The following is a 16677-nucleotide window of genomic DNA, read 5'->3' as shown; positions in this document are numbered from 1 at the left end:
CTCTCAAACAGCAGGGTATTGTTGTCATTCCCATCGGCACAAGAGCCTCCGACAGAAATGAGCAGCAGAAGATCTCTTATGACCCCAATTATGCTCTACCAGTCTCTGAGTTCACTGACCTTCCCAGTGTCCAAGAACAGCTCTCCGCTGTAATGGGCACAGTGCGAGTGAGGGCCACACCCATTGCACCAACAGTAACTGGTAAGAAAGTCAACAAGTTTTACATTCCAAGCTCATTGCAGTGCCAAACTCAAGTACATTCAAAAGTAGTTAGTGACTTTAAGTCGACCGCTGTCACTAGGACACGAGATGTGGGTCAGCGTTAATACAGTAAGCCGCAAACATTTGGGTGGGTTGAATGCAGGAGCTTCACTAACCATCTTTCAAATTGTATGTTCCTCAGTGGAGAAACAGCCATCAGGAAAGGATGTTGTGTTCTTGTTGGATGGATCTGATGGAACTAGAAGTGGATTCCCAGATATGCGGGACTTTGTCCAAAGAATAGTAGAGACACTCAGTGTGGATGACAACAAAGACCGTGTCTCAGTGGTTCAGTACAGCAGAGATTCAGCTGTCCATTTCTATCTCAACACATACACAACAAAAGGCGACATCCTCAACACCGTCAGAGGTTTGAGGCACAAAGGCGGAAGACCCCTCAAAACTGGAGAAGCTCTCCGCCACTTGAGGGAAAATGTCTTCACGACCTCTGCTGGAAGCAGGCGTCTGCAAGGAGTTCCACAGATCCTATATTTGTTAACTGGTGGAAGGTCTTTTGACAGTGTCAATGCACCAGCAAATGCTCTCAAACAGCTTGGTGTCCTGATCTTTACAATTGGCAGCGGGACCTCTGATAGCACAGAATTACAGAACATAGCCCACGATCCCAGTTCTTCTCTATCTGTGTCTGAATTTACTGACCTTCCCAGTGTCCTACAGCAACTTCAGTCCTCTGTGGAGGCTGTGGTGACTGACGTCACTCCAGAAGCACCAACAACTTTTGGTATGCAAAGGACACGATGGTCTTTTTTTTCTATTTTTTTTCCTACTTGCCTTAATTATATATTAGTTTGTTTGTTGTGTTTTATTTTGAAATCATTGAATAGAATTCAGAGTGATATAGGAGTGGTGGTAATACAATTCCTGCAAAGTGTTTTGGAAATTGGGATTTCCAGAATTTCAGAATTTCTTGTCTGTAATATTCATTAAAAGCGGAGTATAAATATTTTGGCGTTTTGTTTTTGTAATTCATTTACTTGTCAGTTTTAGAAATTGTACTGAAAACATACCTCAGATGTAATTCTATTATCAGGTGTAAATTAAATTGTACAGGCACTTGTTCAGAAATGATGGAATCAGTTACATATTTTAAACCAACGGGGTTTTTTAAAATTATTTTACATGTTGTCTGTTCTTACAGCTGCAATGATGAGCATTTCATTTAGGTTCTCCTATTTGTTTTCTGCAGCCAATATACAAAAATATATTCTGAAGTAAAGTACAGCAATGGATTTCACAGCAATTTCTTTAACAGGCTTTGATTTCATGATACACACATCAGACTGTGCACTTCTTTCCAGTCTTACATCCGTACTTTCTCTTGGTCACCTATGTTCTACTTCAGTAGAACAGGCTAATCTTATTTGTCTCGCTGTTCTGGGTAAAATGCTGTTGCAGCAGCACCATAATTGGTTTTTTTTAAATTGTTATGGAAGAAAAGCTGTGTTCCAATAAAATAAAAACAAATGTGCAGTTCTTCACTTATTCCAATTATGGAAATATTAGCGCCATAGCTTTAGCATCACAAGGATTGTGAACCGACAAGATATTTCTCAACAGTTTAACGCAGAATGATGCCTAAGCTTTTCTCCCTGTTATCAGGTTATTTCACTTTTGACCTTTTAAGTAATGTTACATTTTCTTTCTCTTTCAGCTGAATCACAGGGGCCTCAGCGGGATATCGTTTTCCTTGTCGACGGATCTGATGGTGTTGGACGAGATTTTCCGATCATCCAAGAATTTATCCGCCAGATTGTAGAAAGCCTTGACGTGGCTGAGAATAAGATCCGTATTGGGGTGGTCCAGTATGGCAACGTTGCTCAAGCTGACATGTATCTGAACACACACACAACAAAAGAAGCTGTTTTGAATGCTGTCAGAGGATTGAGGCAGAACGGCGGTAGACAACGTAACCTGGGTCGGGCCTTGCAATTCATCAATCAAGATGTTCTGACAGCAGCACGAGGTAGCAGGAAGCAAGAGGGTGTTCCACAGTTTGTGATCGTTATCTCCAGCGGGTCGTCAACTGATGACATCAGTCGTCCAGCCTCTTCACTTAAACAGTCCAGAGTTATTCCCTTCAGCATCGGAACCAGGGACATGAACCCTACAGAGCTCTTGACGGTTTCATATGTGCCTGGCTTCGCCTTCACTGTAGATGACATCCCCAGCCTGGGTGTAGTTCAGGAAAATGTAATCACCACTATCACCGAGTTATCAGATGAAGACATTGCCCGGATGAATCCAGCATTCCCAACCACTGAAGGTAATCTATTTTACTTTTATTCTTACAGTCAGGGTTGGAGTGTCCATTTATGGCTGTTTATATTTAATTCTTTAATTTGATTTATCAATTGTAATCATACAGTATTACTGTGCTTGAATTCTAGTAACAGCACCCAGTGGTGGAGAAAAGAGGGATGTGGTATTCCTGATCGACGGCACAACCGCGGTGCGTAGTGAGTTCCCAGCCATCCGTGAAATGATGAGGAGAGTTATTGAACGACTGGATGTTGGACTTGACAGGGTCCGAATTGCAGTGGTTCAGTACAGTGATGATCCCAAGTTAGAATTCCTTCTGAATGAATACTCTACAAAAGATGAGGTTCGCCAGGCCGTGGCAAAACTCAGAAGCAAAGGAGGGAACCTTCTTAACACAGGTCGAGCTCTTGAGTGGGTCTCCAGAAACATCTACCAGAGGTCTGCAGGAAGCCGCATTGAAGATGGGGTGCCCCAGTTCCTAATTGTAGTAACAGGTGGAAGGTCTACAGATGATGTATCCACTGCAGCAGACCAACTGAAGAGAAACCAGGTTGCACCTCTTGCTATCGGTTCAAGGAATGCAGACCCTGATGAACTGAGACAAATTTCTCTGAAACCAGAGCTTGTTTATACGGTGGACAGTTTCCAGCAGCTTCCAAATGTAGAGTCGCAGCTCATTAACTCAGTCAAAACAATATCCACTGCTGATATCATCAATTATGTTCCTACCACGGTGGACCTAAGTAAGTAATATTTAATAATTAATAATTTCCATATGGGGATTGGTACAGCAAAATAAAATGAAAAAAATTACTATTGTATTTAACTTGAAGTTAAGGTTTTAAACCAGGGGCGGACAAACTTTAACTGGTGGTTCTTAAATGTGACAGGTGGGCCAGCTGAGGACCAGATGGATGTTATTTGCAATATTTGTAATATTGCAAATAAAATGTAAAACCATTATATTAAATGTTTTGGCCTTTCCAAACAGTAAAGCATACATCTTCTTCTTCTTCTCCTTTTGGCTTTTCCCTTCAGGGGTCGCCAAAGCGAATCAGTTGCCTCCATCTAACCCTGTCTTCTGCGTCTTCTTCTCTCACACCAACTAACTTCAAGTCCTCTTTTCACTTTCCTCTTTGGTCTTCCTCTAGGTCTCCTGCCTGGCAGTTCAAAACTCAGCATCCTTCTACCAATATATTCACTATCTCTCCTCTGGACATGTCCAAACCATCTCAGTCTGGCCTCTCTGACTTTATCTCCAAAAACTCTAACATGTGCTGTCCCTCTGATGTACTCATTCCTGATCCTATCCTTCCTGGTCACTCCCAGAGAGAACCTCAGCATCTTCATCTCTGCTACCTCCAGCTCTGTCTCCTGTCTTTTCCTCAGTGACACTGTCTCTAGACCAAACAACATCGCTGGTCTCACCAGTTTTGTACACCTCATTAAAGCATACATATGCATTCTTATTATAAAACTTATTTTACAAATTCATTTATTTAAAGAAAATTATATAGTTTAGGGCGGCACGGTGGCGCAATGGGTAGCGCTGCCGCATCACAACACGTCGGACCTGGGTTCGAGTCCCGCTCTGTGCAGAGTTCGCATGTTCTCCCCGTGTCTGCGTGGGTTTTCACCGGGTTCTCTGGCCTCCTTCCACCTCCAAAAGCATGCGCTTCAGGTTGATTGGCCGTTCCAAATTGCCCGTAGAAATGAGTGTGTGTGTACATGGTTGTGTGTCTGTGTGTGGCTCCGCGGTGCACTGGCGTCATGCCCGGAGTGTCCCCCGCCTCACGCCCTATGCCGCCGAAATAGGCTCCGGCTTCCTCAGATTACCACCGCTGCGGCGGATATAGCGGTGGTAATCTGAAGATGACTGACTGACTATATAGTTTAATTTAAATGGGCCAGATTATGAAGCCCAACGGCCGTGTGTGGCCCCAGGATGTAGTTTGCCTGTGCCTGGGTTAAACCACAACTTTCTTTTCATCACTTTTTTAAACATAACCACTGTAGTTTAAATAGATTGTCAGGACCACCTCAAATAGTTAAGGCTTGGAATTGTTTAGGAGTCACCACATAGTCACAGAAATTTTGATAACTTCAAGAGTCCTTTTCATATGCAACTACAATTTATGTCTCCCTTGTCATTATGCTTATTTTTGCAGGTTACTTAGATCTTGGGAAAAAGGATATTCTTTTCCTTATTGATGGCTCTGACAGCACTGGCCAGGCGGGTATTGCTCACATCCGTGACTTCATCCTCAGCATTGTCGAACAGCTCAATGTTCGTCCTGATCAAGTGCGTGTTGCCATCATCCAGTATGCAGACAAAGTCAAAACAGAGTTCTCTCTCAACACACACAATAATAAGCCGTCCGTCATATCTGCAATCAAAAGACTTCGTCAGATGGGTGGCCGCTCATCACACCTAGCTGATGCCATTCAATATGTTGTGGATAATGAGCTAAGACCCTCAGCTGGTGTTCGTCCATCTGAGGCCTCCCAGCATCTTGTGGTTCTCACTGGTGAACGCTCCCCTCAAGATGTTTCCACCTATGGACCTCTGCTTAGAAACTCTCAGGTCAAATGCATTGGAGTTGGAGCTGGTGGTGCAAACACAAAGCAGCTAACCCAAATTGCTACCACCTCAGAAGATGTCCTTCAAGTTCCTACATTCCCTGGCTTGCCGGCAATCGGGGAAAGGTTTATTGCCAGGCTGAGTGGTACCATCCCCATTATTCCACCCCCAGACGAATTTGAAGGTCCTAGTAAGTTCTGCAAACGCAAATATAGTCAAATAACACACACACACACACACACACACACACACACACACACACACACACACACACACACACACACACACACACACACACTCTAATAAATCTAATGAATGATTTTTACTCCATTTTGTCTCCTGTTGTTCTCTCTCTTTACCATGTAATCTTCCATCTTCCTACTCACAGCATCCGGCCTGCCAGCGCCCAAAAAAGCTGATATCGTGTTTTTAGTGGATGGCTCAATTAACTTTGGCAAGAACAACTTCAATGAATTGATGATGTTTATCTCCAACTTAATTGACCTCTTCTACACCGAGAGAGACAACCTGCGGATTGGCCTGGCGCATTACGCTGCAGATGTGACTGACGCGTTCTTCCTCAACACATACAAGAACAGGCAAGACATCATAGATGCTATTGGCCGAGTGGAGTACAAAGGCGGAAACAAAATCAACACCGGTGCAGCCATTCGACATGTCCAGAATGTCCACTTCACCAAAGAAAAGGGCAGTAGGATGGATGAGGGCACGCCACAGATCTTAATGATTGTCACTGGAGGAAACTCAGCTGATGACAGCAAAACAGCGATCCTCGGCCTGAAGCAGAAGGGCATGAGAATCTTTGCTGTGGGAGTGGGTGACACCGAGAATGAATTAGAAATCTTAGCCAGTGAGTCCAGCACTATGACCCGAGCAAGTACCGTTCAGGGACTTTCAGAGCTCAACGAGCAAATTCTGGAGACTTTGGATGATGAAGTCAAGGGGAAACTGTGCACTGGTGTGCAGGAAGCTCCAAAACGTGAGTAGGAGTGTTGTTTCTTTCTGCTAATGACTTGGTGGATGAACGTTTCTATATTTCTTTTGCAAAATTTGTTATTCAAATTAAACCACACTCTGTTTTGCAGGTTGCAACATAGAGGTATTGGTGGGCTTTGATGTTTCGGATCAAAACATCTTCAGTGTTCAGACAAACCTCCAGAACAAAATGGGCAGCATTCTGCAGAGAATCACCAAAATGGCCGCTATCAGTTGCTCGTCTGGGCAGATTCCTTCTGTACAAGTGGGCATCCTGGCTGTGGACGGTAACTCTCAGCCTGTCCAGCTTGACTTCACAGACAATGCTGATGAGCTCTTTGAGGGCTTCAGAGGTCTACGGAGTCGTGGTCCTTTCATCCTCACAGGAAAGACCATCTCAGCTTATGCCAACAGATTCAAATCAAGACAGGACGATGTTGTTAAGGTTAGTTAATAGAGATATCCTTAGCATGAGGGTCAAAACTGTGTCTAACTTTATAGTTAACATTAATTCATATTAAATTGATGATTTCAGTTTTGAGAAATCAATTATTTGTATAATAAGAAAAGACGTACCTCAAGCAACATTCTATGAAGGGAGTTTTAAAGGACTTGGCTCAAGATCACAGCCAAACAATTCAACTTACTCATCTAAGACTCATGGGTAGTATAAACAAGAATGAAAGCTCTTTCTATTCTCCTAAAGGTCGCCATTCATCTGACTGATGGACTTGATGCCCCGTACATGGACATGAAAAGCCAAGTTGAAGAACTGCAGCAGTCAGGTAATGATATAGTAAAAACTAGACTTTCACCTAACAGGAAACTACAGTTGTGTCATAAGTAATTACTGAGAATAAATATGTTATTGACACTACGAACACAGGAGTGAGCAGTTTCATTATGGTTGGGTTGGAGAGAGTGCCCAGATTCGAGGAAGCTTTGCAACTGGAATTTGGTCGTGGCTTCAGGTACACCAGACCCTTAAGACTCAACGTCATGGACTTGGATTATGAGCTGATGGAGGAATTGGTCAGTACCACATTACATTCAGACAGAAGACTTCTGTTAGCTTTATATTTTCCCTTTGAATCACTCTATAGCTGCTGTCTTTTGTTGTGTAGGACAACATCGCAGAGAGGGAGTGCTGTGCAGTGCCATGTAAATGTATTGGATCCAGAGGAGACCGAGGAGCCGTCGGTCTTCCAGGGTCTAAGGTATCTAAAGTCAAGTCAAAATACAAAATATATGAAGAACCTGTTCATCAGAAGCTCATACTTGTTTTGTCTTTCAGGGTGGTCCAGGATTACCAGGAAGCCAAGGCCATCCTGGAGACGAGGGTGGTCCTGTAAGTTTGAATGCTTTGCTTAGATACTGGATCTACCACACAGTCTCCACGAGACTCCTTCTAGTGATCAGTGTTTCGTCTACAGACAAGTTTTGATGTTCTTTTTCCACATTCTCACCAATCCGACCCACCAGTTTTTTTTATCAACGTCTTTTTTCTGTGATGACAGGGAGAGAGAGGTCTTCCCGGTGTGAACGGAACTCAGGGTTTCCAGGGATGTCCAGGGCAAAGAGGTTTCAAGGTAAAATCAACTTCAATGCTGTAAACTGTCAATATTATTCTGAATTTATCTGTAATAAAACGGTATAACACCTTGTATTTTGTGTTCTTCAGGGTGGTCGCGGGTATTCAGGAGAAAAGGTGAGACTTTTTAACTGTTAGATGAAGCTGGAAAAAAAACCTGACCTATCTAACCAACTGTCACCATGTTGCAGGGTGAATTAGGAGAAATTGGACTCGATGGAATCAACGGAGAAGAGGTGTGTTCTGTTAGATTTTTACATGTAGCAGGAAGGTCATGTGACCAAATCTTTTATCAGCTCTGTTTTATGCATGATTGCAGAATTTAATCAGAATGTGCTGCACATTTTCAGGGCAAAGGTGGGGTGGCTGGACCCCCAGGAGAACGAGGAAATCCTGGCAGAAGAGTGAGTGTCCTGATAACATTTTAGTTCTCAATTTTTTATTTTGCATCTTTTTATCCATTATTGTCAGGACTGATGAATGTTCCTAAAACCTAATTATTACTTTAAGGGTCCCAAAGGGCTCAAAGGACAAGCGGGAGACAGAGGAGACATGGGAATCAGAGGAGACCCTGTGAGTTGTCAAAAATTCTTCATAGAGCATTTATAGAGTGTTAATTGGTTGAATATGAATAAAAATTTGCTGTCCCTATAAATTACACTGAACTAGAATAAAATCAAGAGTAACTGAATACACAATGCTTTCAGGAACTAGATAAGACTATAGTATTAGTAATAAGAGCTCTTGCAAAGCCAGTCATCATCATTTCCTGCTCTGAATCAAAACACTAAAATAAGACACTGCAGACTTCTAAAGTAATAAATAGAATATGTATTTAATAAAAACATTCCTAATTTACAGCTGAGACTTTTGTGAACTTTCTTTTTACCAACTCCAAAACAAGAAAGTTGACTAGTTAGCTGTTATTCAAAGCAGAGCTCACAGACCAAACTAGAAACTTGCATTGCTGGGTGACTAGATGGTCTATCGCTCACTAAAACTCTTTTCAGACATGCTTTGCAGGTGTATGAGTATGCCTGTTTCAGAAATATGATATAGAGATAAATAAGATGCTGACACAATGCCAACCCAGATTTTGCTATTAGGTGTCTTATTTCTCACTTAAAATATGTTGGAAACAAAAAGTAGTGTGCTGTTAGCTGTAGCAGAAGAAAAGCCTCTTACCAGGTGTCAAAGCAAATGCGTTGGCAACCATGAGCTTCTTTCCTGCCTACCAGGACAAAGACAGGAGAAGCCCAGGTTACATTATGGTGGCAAGGCAATAATACTTAATCAACTCTATTTCATGTAGCAATTTTTTTTTTAATTTAAACAACGGCCTACTTGTGTGGATTTTAGCAGATTATTCTAGTATGGTCTTGTTTGCATTCTTAACTCAACACTATAAAGACCTACAGGTTGTGGTTCACCATCTCTAAGCAACAAACAGCATCTCAGTGGTATTAAACACTGCCTTATCATTTACTGTAGGATTTTTCCTTTGCTATGAGGATGTTCGTAATATTAAGTGTGATGAGAAACTTTGTTGTGGAGTGTTTCATTATATAAAAAGTGATATCTGTTGAATAGGGCCCTACTGGACCAGATAACACCAACGCGGGACCTAAAGGAGACCCTGGTGATGCCGGCCCAGTGGTAATTTTTCACCTCATCATATTGTATTGATGTTTAGTCGCAGTTTAACATGATGTCTGGACGTGTTTAACTGATACCGGCTCTAAACCGGTAGGGAGAGCCAGGTGAGGACGGACAGAAGGGGGCTGACGGGGAACTCGGAAGAACGGTAAATAGTTGAGATGGTGTCATGAACTTTACCACACCTCACTAAGTCCTGCATATGGTTAATCAAGACTGTCTTGATATTTTTTAGGGACTTGATGGTAGAAGAGGCTCACCTGGACAGGCTGTAAGTCACGGATTGGTGATGAGATCCAAACTTCTTACAAAAACTCTTCTAAAGGCAGTGATTAGTAAATACAATTGCTTTCATGTCATTAAAGGGAAATCCTGGGAAGCCAGGAGTCGACGGTGTGGCAGGAGAGCCTGGAATCGGAGGTTCTAGAGTGAGTATTCCATTCTTTTCACTGTATTTTACAGACAGTAAATCCACAAAAGTAAAACATGTGTCACAGTGAATTGTATCATGATCTTTACTTGGCTGCATTTACAATCTGACATGTTGTTTTGACTGGACTATGACTGAATTATTTATAGATCTCTAGAGCTTTTCTCCTCCTTGACTTGTGACTATGTCCACTATGAAAGAAAGTCGTTCGTAATCAACGTCTTGTGTCTTTCTAAGGGTCCATCTGGACCAAACGGAGCACCAGGACCCAGAGGGGAAGACGGGAACCCTGGACCCAGAGTGAGTGAGCTTTCTGACTGTTAAACAACTGGAGAGGTGGATGTAGGAATGAGTTCAGTCCATCCTGTTCCTCTGTCTATCACCTTTAGATTCTTTATTCTCAGATATGCGGTTAATAAGAATTACAATTAAAACACATTAATTCCCCATTAGAAAGCTTTAAAACTCCTGTTACACAAAAACCACACAATACAGTGACATGTTTAATGCTTGCATCTTATGCTGACATGATGAAGTGCAGCCTTGAGTAATGCTTCTAAAATGGCCTTCCACAAGGCCAAGAAAGATGGGATCAGATCCACGCCTTTTAATCAATATCAGGTCAATAAATTCAAAAGCTTATTGTATATATATCATGTTTTTTAGGGTCCTGGAGGTGACCCGGGTCCTCCTGGAGAAAAGGGTAGAAGAGGAGCTCTTGGTCGCAAGGTAAGGAGTGGAACATGATTTGGCATGGCTTCTGCTCGTCCATAAGAGGAGTGTTTCATTTATAAACACAGTAAGCCTAGCTCTCTCGAATTACAGCTCTGCCTTACGTCTACTGTCAGAATAAAAGCGTATCAGCAGAATTAAATGTGTGAACTGACCCGACAGCTTCAAGAAATATGTCCCTGTTAATATGGAGCGTTTACATTTCCCTCCCTGTAGGGAGAGCCAGGAGAACCAGGACCTAAGGGTGTTGTTGGACCAGTTGGTCCCCGCGGAGAGCCGGTAAGGACGGAACCACATCGTCTTTTTATGAGCAGAATAAGTAGCTTCTCTTCCTGTCCACAATCTCAAATGATTTGTCAAGCCGTATTTGCTGGATTTAGTAACTGTTACTGTGAGAGAGAAGCTTTCTGGCAGGAGAAGTTGTTGAAGTTCTGCGGAGCTGTGATTCAAAGCACGATTTGTGTTACAGCGTATTTTCAATCATAAAATTTATGGCATGTTTTTAATCAGCGAGTCGGTTCTGTTGTGAATGAGTCCCATAACATCCCACAGTATCATGTAACAGTTCATAGTAATGCTATCGCCGGAGAAAGAGGAGGAAAACCTGGGTTGTTTCCTTTTGCTACCATGAGTACATGCAGATGAATTCTTTAGCTCTTTATTTTGTCTATTTCACAGGGTGATGACGGTAGAGATGGATTTGGCATCGCGGGGCCTGTGGGAAGAAAGGTAAGAGGATTTTGATCTGCAGTAGTCTACACAGAATAGACACAAGCTTTCAATTATATGTGATATAAATCACATTTTAAGTGAGCATGCATTTTGCCTCCACAGGGTGACGAAGGCTTCCCAGGATTCACCGGACAAAAGGTCAGAAGACTATCAAAATACAAGGTTTAAGGTGATGTAACTGTTTTCCTTTCAGTATTCATTCTCTTTCCTTCTACTGTCCCAGGGGGAGGCTGGTGACCCCGGACCAAAGGGCATACCAGGACCCAATGGTAACCGTGGACAGAGGGTAAGTCTTCCAACTCCAATTCAATGACGCTAATATTATATTATAATCCAGGTTATGTAGTACATCTGGTGTGTGACGATTGGCAGCAAAGTCCTGAACTTTGACTTGACATCACTGGAAAGACTTTTGCTGCAGCCTCAATTCATAGGAATTACATTTGCTTGCAATTTCCTTTGAAATTCTTGTCACGTGTTGACTAGCAGTAGGTTAACAGAAAAAAAATTTGTCCACAAGGTTCCCCTTAAAAAAAGTTATTTCCAGGAGACGGGGATGCCTTTGTCATTCACTATAAGTTTTCTTGTAATATATAGTCTAGGTAGAGATCTCACTATTCTAACTTTTCATCCTTTGTAGGGCGTCTCTGGGGATCCTGGTCCACCTGGACAGCAGGGAGAGGTTGGATATCCGGGGCCATATGTAAGGAACTTCAAAATCTTCTCTCTTTCCATAAACTATTTGAATGACATGCCTGAGAAGAATACTGGCAGACCGATAGAAACTAATAAGCAGTCTGTTTCTGCTTGTGGCTTCTCATGGATCACTAAAACTAATGACACATGCAGCAAATAATGGAACTTCTAACCTGATTTAGTGAGAAAGCACTAAGAATGATGCGTCTGCCAATGCTGTTATCATTAAAGCCTGAAATACTTCCCCTGGAATATAAAGTTCTCCCCGTTCTGGATTATTATTCCGACCCAGATCTGCATCCTCATATGCATAGCAGTGACTGTTTTCATTTAACTGTTGTAATATTTATTTATGAACAACCCTGGTTGATCTTATGAGCTAACTGTTTGAAGTTAAAAGATCACTAAGCAGCATTGAGTCTGTCCAGCTGTTAACAGCGGTTGGTTCTGTTCCCACAGGGTCAGAAAGGACCCCGAGGGCCAGGAGTCGTGGTATGTGAACATTTATTAAATTAAAATACAGAGTCAAGGCCTGGTGTCTGTGATCTAAATTGTCTCTCTTTTGTCCAGGATTGTGACCTGGTCAAGAAAATCCGGGACAACTGTCGTAAGTCAGATTTAATAGCTGATAGCATGTTTTTCCACAAAATTAATCACGTAAAATGATTTATGTGCTACAAAGAAGTCTCACAAATATATTGTGTCTTCTCTTTTCCAGCTTGTTGTTACGGTAAGTACACAAAAAACAATCAGGTAATAACTGCTTCGCTGTAGAGGAAGTAAACTGAGAACGACTTCCTCTTTGCTGGGTCTTTCAGGCCAACAGGAGTGCCCGCTCTACCCCACCGAGCTGGCTTTCGCCCTGGATGTCTCTCAGAGTAACGGTCGCCAAACCTTCAACAACATGCGTGACACAGTCCTGCGCATCATCAGAGACATCACCATCACCGAGAGCAACTGTCCAAGAGGAGCTCGCGTGGCTTTGACCATGTACAACGACGAAGTGACCACTGAGATCCGTTTCGCCGACTCCATGAAGAAACGCGTCTTGCTCCAGCACATCGAAGGCCTGCAGACCCTACAGACGAGGAAGGAGCGCAAGCTGGATAACGCCATGACCTTTGTGGCCCAGAACACCTTCAAGAGAGTGCGTAGCGGTTTCCTGATGAGGAAGGTGGCGGTCTTCTTCGTCGGTGGGCCGGCGGGTCAAGCTCAGGCGCTGACTAATGCGGCTCTTCGCCTGCACGACGCTGGAATCGCCACTTTGTTCTTGGTCAACCGAGAGGACAGAGCTCTGACCAGAGCACTGCAGGTGAAAGGAGGCACAAATGAAGCAGATTTCTGTTGGCAGAACTTCAGCTTGTCATATTTAAAGGAAATAAATTAAAGAAAAAGAATTGAGACAATCTTTTTTTTGTTTCTCCTCCCACCACAGGTCAACAGCACTGTGCTCGGCCAGGTCATCGTCCTTCCCAACGCTGGAAGTGCTCAGTATAACACCGTCATCCAGAAGATCATGAGCTGCCACATCTGCCTGGGTAAGATCTCTAAATTGATTTGACTTGTCAAGATAAAGTTTGTTCCAGTCAAGAAATAACGAGGCCTGATTTTATAAAGTTTCATAAAATTAATCTTTTTCCCCCGTGCATCAAATAATTCCTTTAAATGTCTTTGACACTTTCTTCAGTTCACTGGTGGATCGATTCTCTTACCATTTAGAGAAGTATAGAAATTTTGTACTTTAAAAATACAAGTATATAAACTAAAAAGTTCTTTTGCACAAACAGGATGAACTAAACATCTTCGGTTGACCAGAAATATGGCAATATTTGACCGATGTTACATTCAGCTTTCTTTTTTTTAGACCTCTGCTCTCCAGACCAAATGTGCGACTACGTTCCTCCAGCAGCCAGTCGAGACAGGAGATCATCCACCACTGACGTGGACATCGACATGGCGTTCCTCATGGACAGCTCTGAGTCTACCTACCCAACAGTCTTTACAGAGATTAAACGCTACATAGCGCACATTGTGGAGCATTTACAAATATCTTCAGATCCCACTTCGTCCGTTCACCACGCCAGAGTGTCGGTGATCCAGCATTCACCTTACCACTACATCCAAAACAAATCCAGCTCTCCCATCCACGTGGACATCGGTTTGACTGATCACCACTCAGCTCAGAATATTGTTAAATTCCTGCTGGAGAAGACGCCGCAGCTAGAGGGCAGTCGGGCATTGGCGGCGGCGATTGAATCCACAGTCGACCAGGTGTTTGAGAAAGCACCTCTGCAGCGTGACAGGAAAGTACTGATGCTCTTTGTGACGGGAGGCGTGGAAGAGGAGGAGGAGCAGCTGGTACGCATCGCCACCGAGGTCAAGTGTAGAGGCTACTTCCTGGTCATCCTGGGCGTTGGACCCCAGTTGAAGGCCGGTGATGTTCGCGTCTTGTCACGAATGGCGAGCGAACCAGCCGATGTCTTCTTCAAGCGGCTGGACAGCATCTCTCTCTTTTACGACAAACACATCCAGAACTTCGGCCAGTTGATGCCAAAGTATATCAGCAGTGAGTTCCGTTTGACTGTTTCTATGCCCCTTGTATGATTAATTTCTCCAATGACTCCAAAAGACATGTGGTGCTGTTTCTCATTTCAGTCGAAAATGCCTTCTACATGTCGCCTGAAGTCTCCAAAAACTGCAAGTGGTTCCAAAGCGACCAGCCACTGAAAAACCCCTTCACAACGTCGTTACGGCAAGCAGAGTGAGTACTGCTGAACCAAACAACCAGTTACCATTAATCTCTTGGAAACATTGAAAGTTTCATTCATTGATTACTCCCCCATTACAGGAGATATCAGAAGCATCATGAACATCAGCAATCAGTTCACCAGAGAAAGCATAAAGGTAAGATTTAGACTAGAATAGAGCAGTGTTTGGACTGCTTGATTTTGTTTTCGTCAGTGTGACTCATGCATAGCTAGCGGCTAAACACTGGCTTCCCATGTATCAACAATCAGCACAAATGTTAGCGCTTCTCAAAGACTCCTATCTACACTATTCACAACAGGAAAATTAGGATTCTCTCATGCACAACGGCTACCGGACGCCTCTTGTTTCTTGCAATAATATGATTTTACCGGGTGATGTCCACTCTTGACAACTCACCTCTCCCACTCAGACGCCGAGGAGCTACACGTCTCCAACGTCACCTCCAGCAGCGTGAAGCTGCGTTGGGGCAGCCCAGACCCCAAGCACTTCGTCTACTTTGAGGTCTTGGTGACTCGGTTGCAGGACCACGCCCTGTTGCTGAAGACCAACGTGTCAGGCACGGAGCTCTCCGTGGACAATTTAGAGAGTTCTCAAACATATCACGCCGTGGTGACTGCCTACACCGCTGAGGGTCAAATCGTCTCCACCCGCAAAGGCATCATGACCACCAGTAAGTCCGCAAACGGGCCAACACATTTTAACGTAAAAGAACAACAAAAGTTCAACTTTCAGGCAGTCAGCTTGCCTGAATCTCAGATTTCCCTCCATTGTTTCCTTTCCATGACTTCTGGTTTCACTTTAACAGAAGCAGCAGAGCCCAAACCAGTCCGCAAGATGGCTAGCAGAGTCACCAGTGCAGTAAAAACAGCACCGCTGGACAAACCAGAAACCGGTGAGCGATTGATCATTCATGTGTCACCATTTGACCTATGAAAGGTTTAAACTTACATTGACTTACATTTTTGGGCAGGAAAACGGGTGGGGGAAAACACTTCATGCAGCAATATAAGTGTGTTGATGACTGTGAGATCATTGTTGGGAAATAAATAAATGTTTTTGCTGACCTTATCCACCACGTATCAGAACGGCAACGGAAACGAAAAGGGTTAAACTGTTCTGTCTATGACCCTTCAACGCAAATCCATTCAGGGTTGACATTAAATCTGCTCAGTCAGTTACTGCTAACTGATCGTTTGGCTGTGTTTCCTTGGCAACATGCTAGTCGTGTAAATAAAACCTGATGTTTAACTCAAAATTGTATATTTCAATCAACGTCCACACAAATGTGCTATTAATCAACCAACTATTGCGTCCAATGAACTCTCCTGATGCCATGCAAAGATCTAGGAGAAGTAGTTCATTGACAGAAAGATCAGGATCTGGACCGAGTTCTGGTATGTAGGTTGGGAGGGCAATGAAAACAGGTCCAACAGTGAGGGCCTCTGCTTGGGAACCTGCCTGTGGTTGGGTGAGCAGCTGTGGGCACCTGGCCAGGTGACGGCCCAACATCCGGCATCACGGCGTTAGCATGGTGTTAGCAGCTCCAGCCAAACCACAGTGCCTGGAGGAAGTTGAGCTAAGCAGAGATGCTGACAAGCAAGTTCAATGCATTAGGTTATGATTCATAACAGTCTCTGCCTGTCCGTCATGTTTGGGACCTTTTACAGTTTATGAACTGTAAAATGATTAAAGGCATGTAGACAAACCGATCGAGTTACTCAACTGATCTCCTCTGCTTCAGAGGAGACTAGCTAAATAAGCTTGGTGGCTTCTAGCAAGTAAAAATCTAAATTAAAATTTTAGTAACCAAAGTAAGTCAACTTTACGGTTTTGATTTGAAAGCTATTAACCCACCCAACAGTTTTGTTAAATCAACTACAATTTGAATTGATTCTGTTACAAGGCTCTAACTGTACCTTGAAATACATTTGATACCAACTTTTTTTTTAGCAA

At 43.2% G+C, this 16677-nt stretch overlaps 1 protein-coding gene across 3 annotated transcripts in view; it reads left to right on the top strand.

The window, feature by feature from the left end:
- col6a3 (collagen, type VI, alpha 3) overlaps window positions 1-16677 on the top strand; it is an 82138-nt gene that overhangs the window by 62953 nt on the left and 2508 nt on the right. For all 3 annotated transcript variants that reach the window (XM_068329352.1, XM_068329351.1, XM_068329350.1), the window contains 35 exons: window positions 1934-2545; window positions 2670-3284; window positions 4710-5312; window positions 5511-6122; window positions 6229-6563; window positions 6825-6903; window positions 7005-7150; window positions 7243-7335; window positions 7413-7466; window positions 7636-7707; window positions 7800-7826; window positions 7901-7945; window positions 8060-8113; window positions 8220-8282; window positions 9300-9365; window positions 9460-9513; window positions 9601-9636; window positions 9731-9793; window positions 10033-10095; window positions 10462-10524; window positions 10744-10806; window positions 11206-11256; window positions 11362-11397; window positions 11483-11545; window positions 11900-11962; window positions 12415-12447; window positions 12526-12562; window positions 12674-12685; window positions 12774-13267; window positions 13391-13493; window positions 13820-14521; window positions 14611-14716; window positions 14804-14859; window positions 15134-15394; window positions 15530-15616. In XM_068329352.1, the coding sequence (XP_068185453.1) occupies window positions 1934-2545; window positions 2670-3284; window positions 4710-5312; window positions 5511-6122; window positions 6229-6563; window positions 6825-6903; window positions 7005-7150; window positions 7243-7335; window positions 7413-7466; window positions 7636-7707; window positions 7800-7826; window positions 7901-7945; window positions 8060-8113; window positions 8220-8282; window positions 9300-9365; window positions 9460-9513; window positions 9601-9636; window positions 9731-9793; window positions 10033-10095; window positions 10462-10524; window positions 10744-10806; window positions 11206-11256; window positions 11362-11397; window positions 11483-11545; window positions 11900-11962; window positions 12415-12447; window positions 12526-12562; window positions 12674-12685; window positions 12774-13267; window positions 13391-13493; window positions 13820-14521; window positions 14611-14716; window positions 14804-14859; window positions 15134-15394; window positions 15530-15616 (5922 nt within the window). The remainder of the gene's footprint in view (window positions 1-1933; window positions 2546-2669; window positions 3285-4709; window positions 5313-5510; window positions 6123-6228; window positions 6564-6824; window positions 6904-7004; window positions 7151-7242; window positions 7336-7412; window positions 7467-7635; window positions 7708-7799; window positions 7827-7900; window positions 7946-8059; window positions 8114-8219; window positions 8283-9299; window positions 9366-9459; window positions 9514-9600; window positions 9637-9730; window positions 9794-10032; window positions 10096-10461; window positions 10525-10743; window positions 10807-11205; window positions 11257-11361; window positions 11398-11482; window positions 11546-11899; window positions 11963-12414; window positions 12448-12525; window positions 12563-12673; window positions 12686-12773; window positions 13268-13390; window positions 13494-13819; window positions 14522-14610; window positions 14717-14803; window positions 14860-15133; window positions 15395-15529; window positions 15617-16677) is intronic.

This window comes from Antennarius striatus, chromosome 12 (assembly GCF_040054535.1).
Source record: "Antennarius striatus isolate MH-2024 chromosome 12, ASM4005453v1, whole genome shotgun sequence".
NCBI classification, from domain to species: domain Eukaryota; kingdom Metazoa; phylum Chordata; class Actinopteri; order Lophiiformes; family Antennariidae; genus Antennarius; species Antennarius striatus.
The sequence above is the reverse complement of the archived record's forward strand: the minus strand, read 5'-3'. Positions and strand labels throughout refer to the sequence as shown.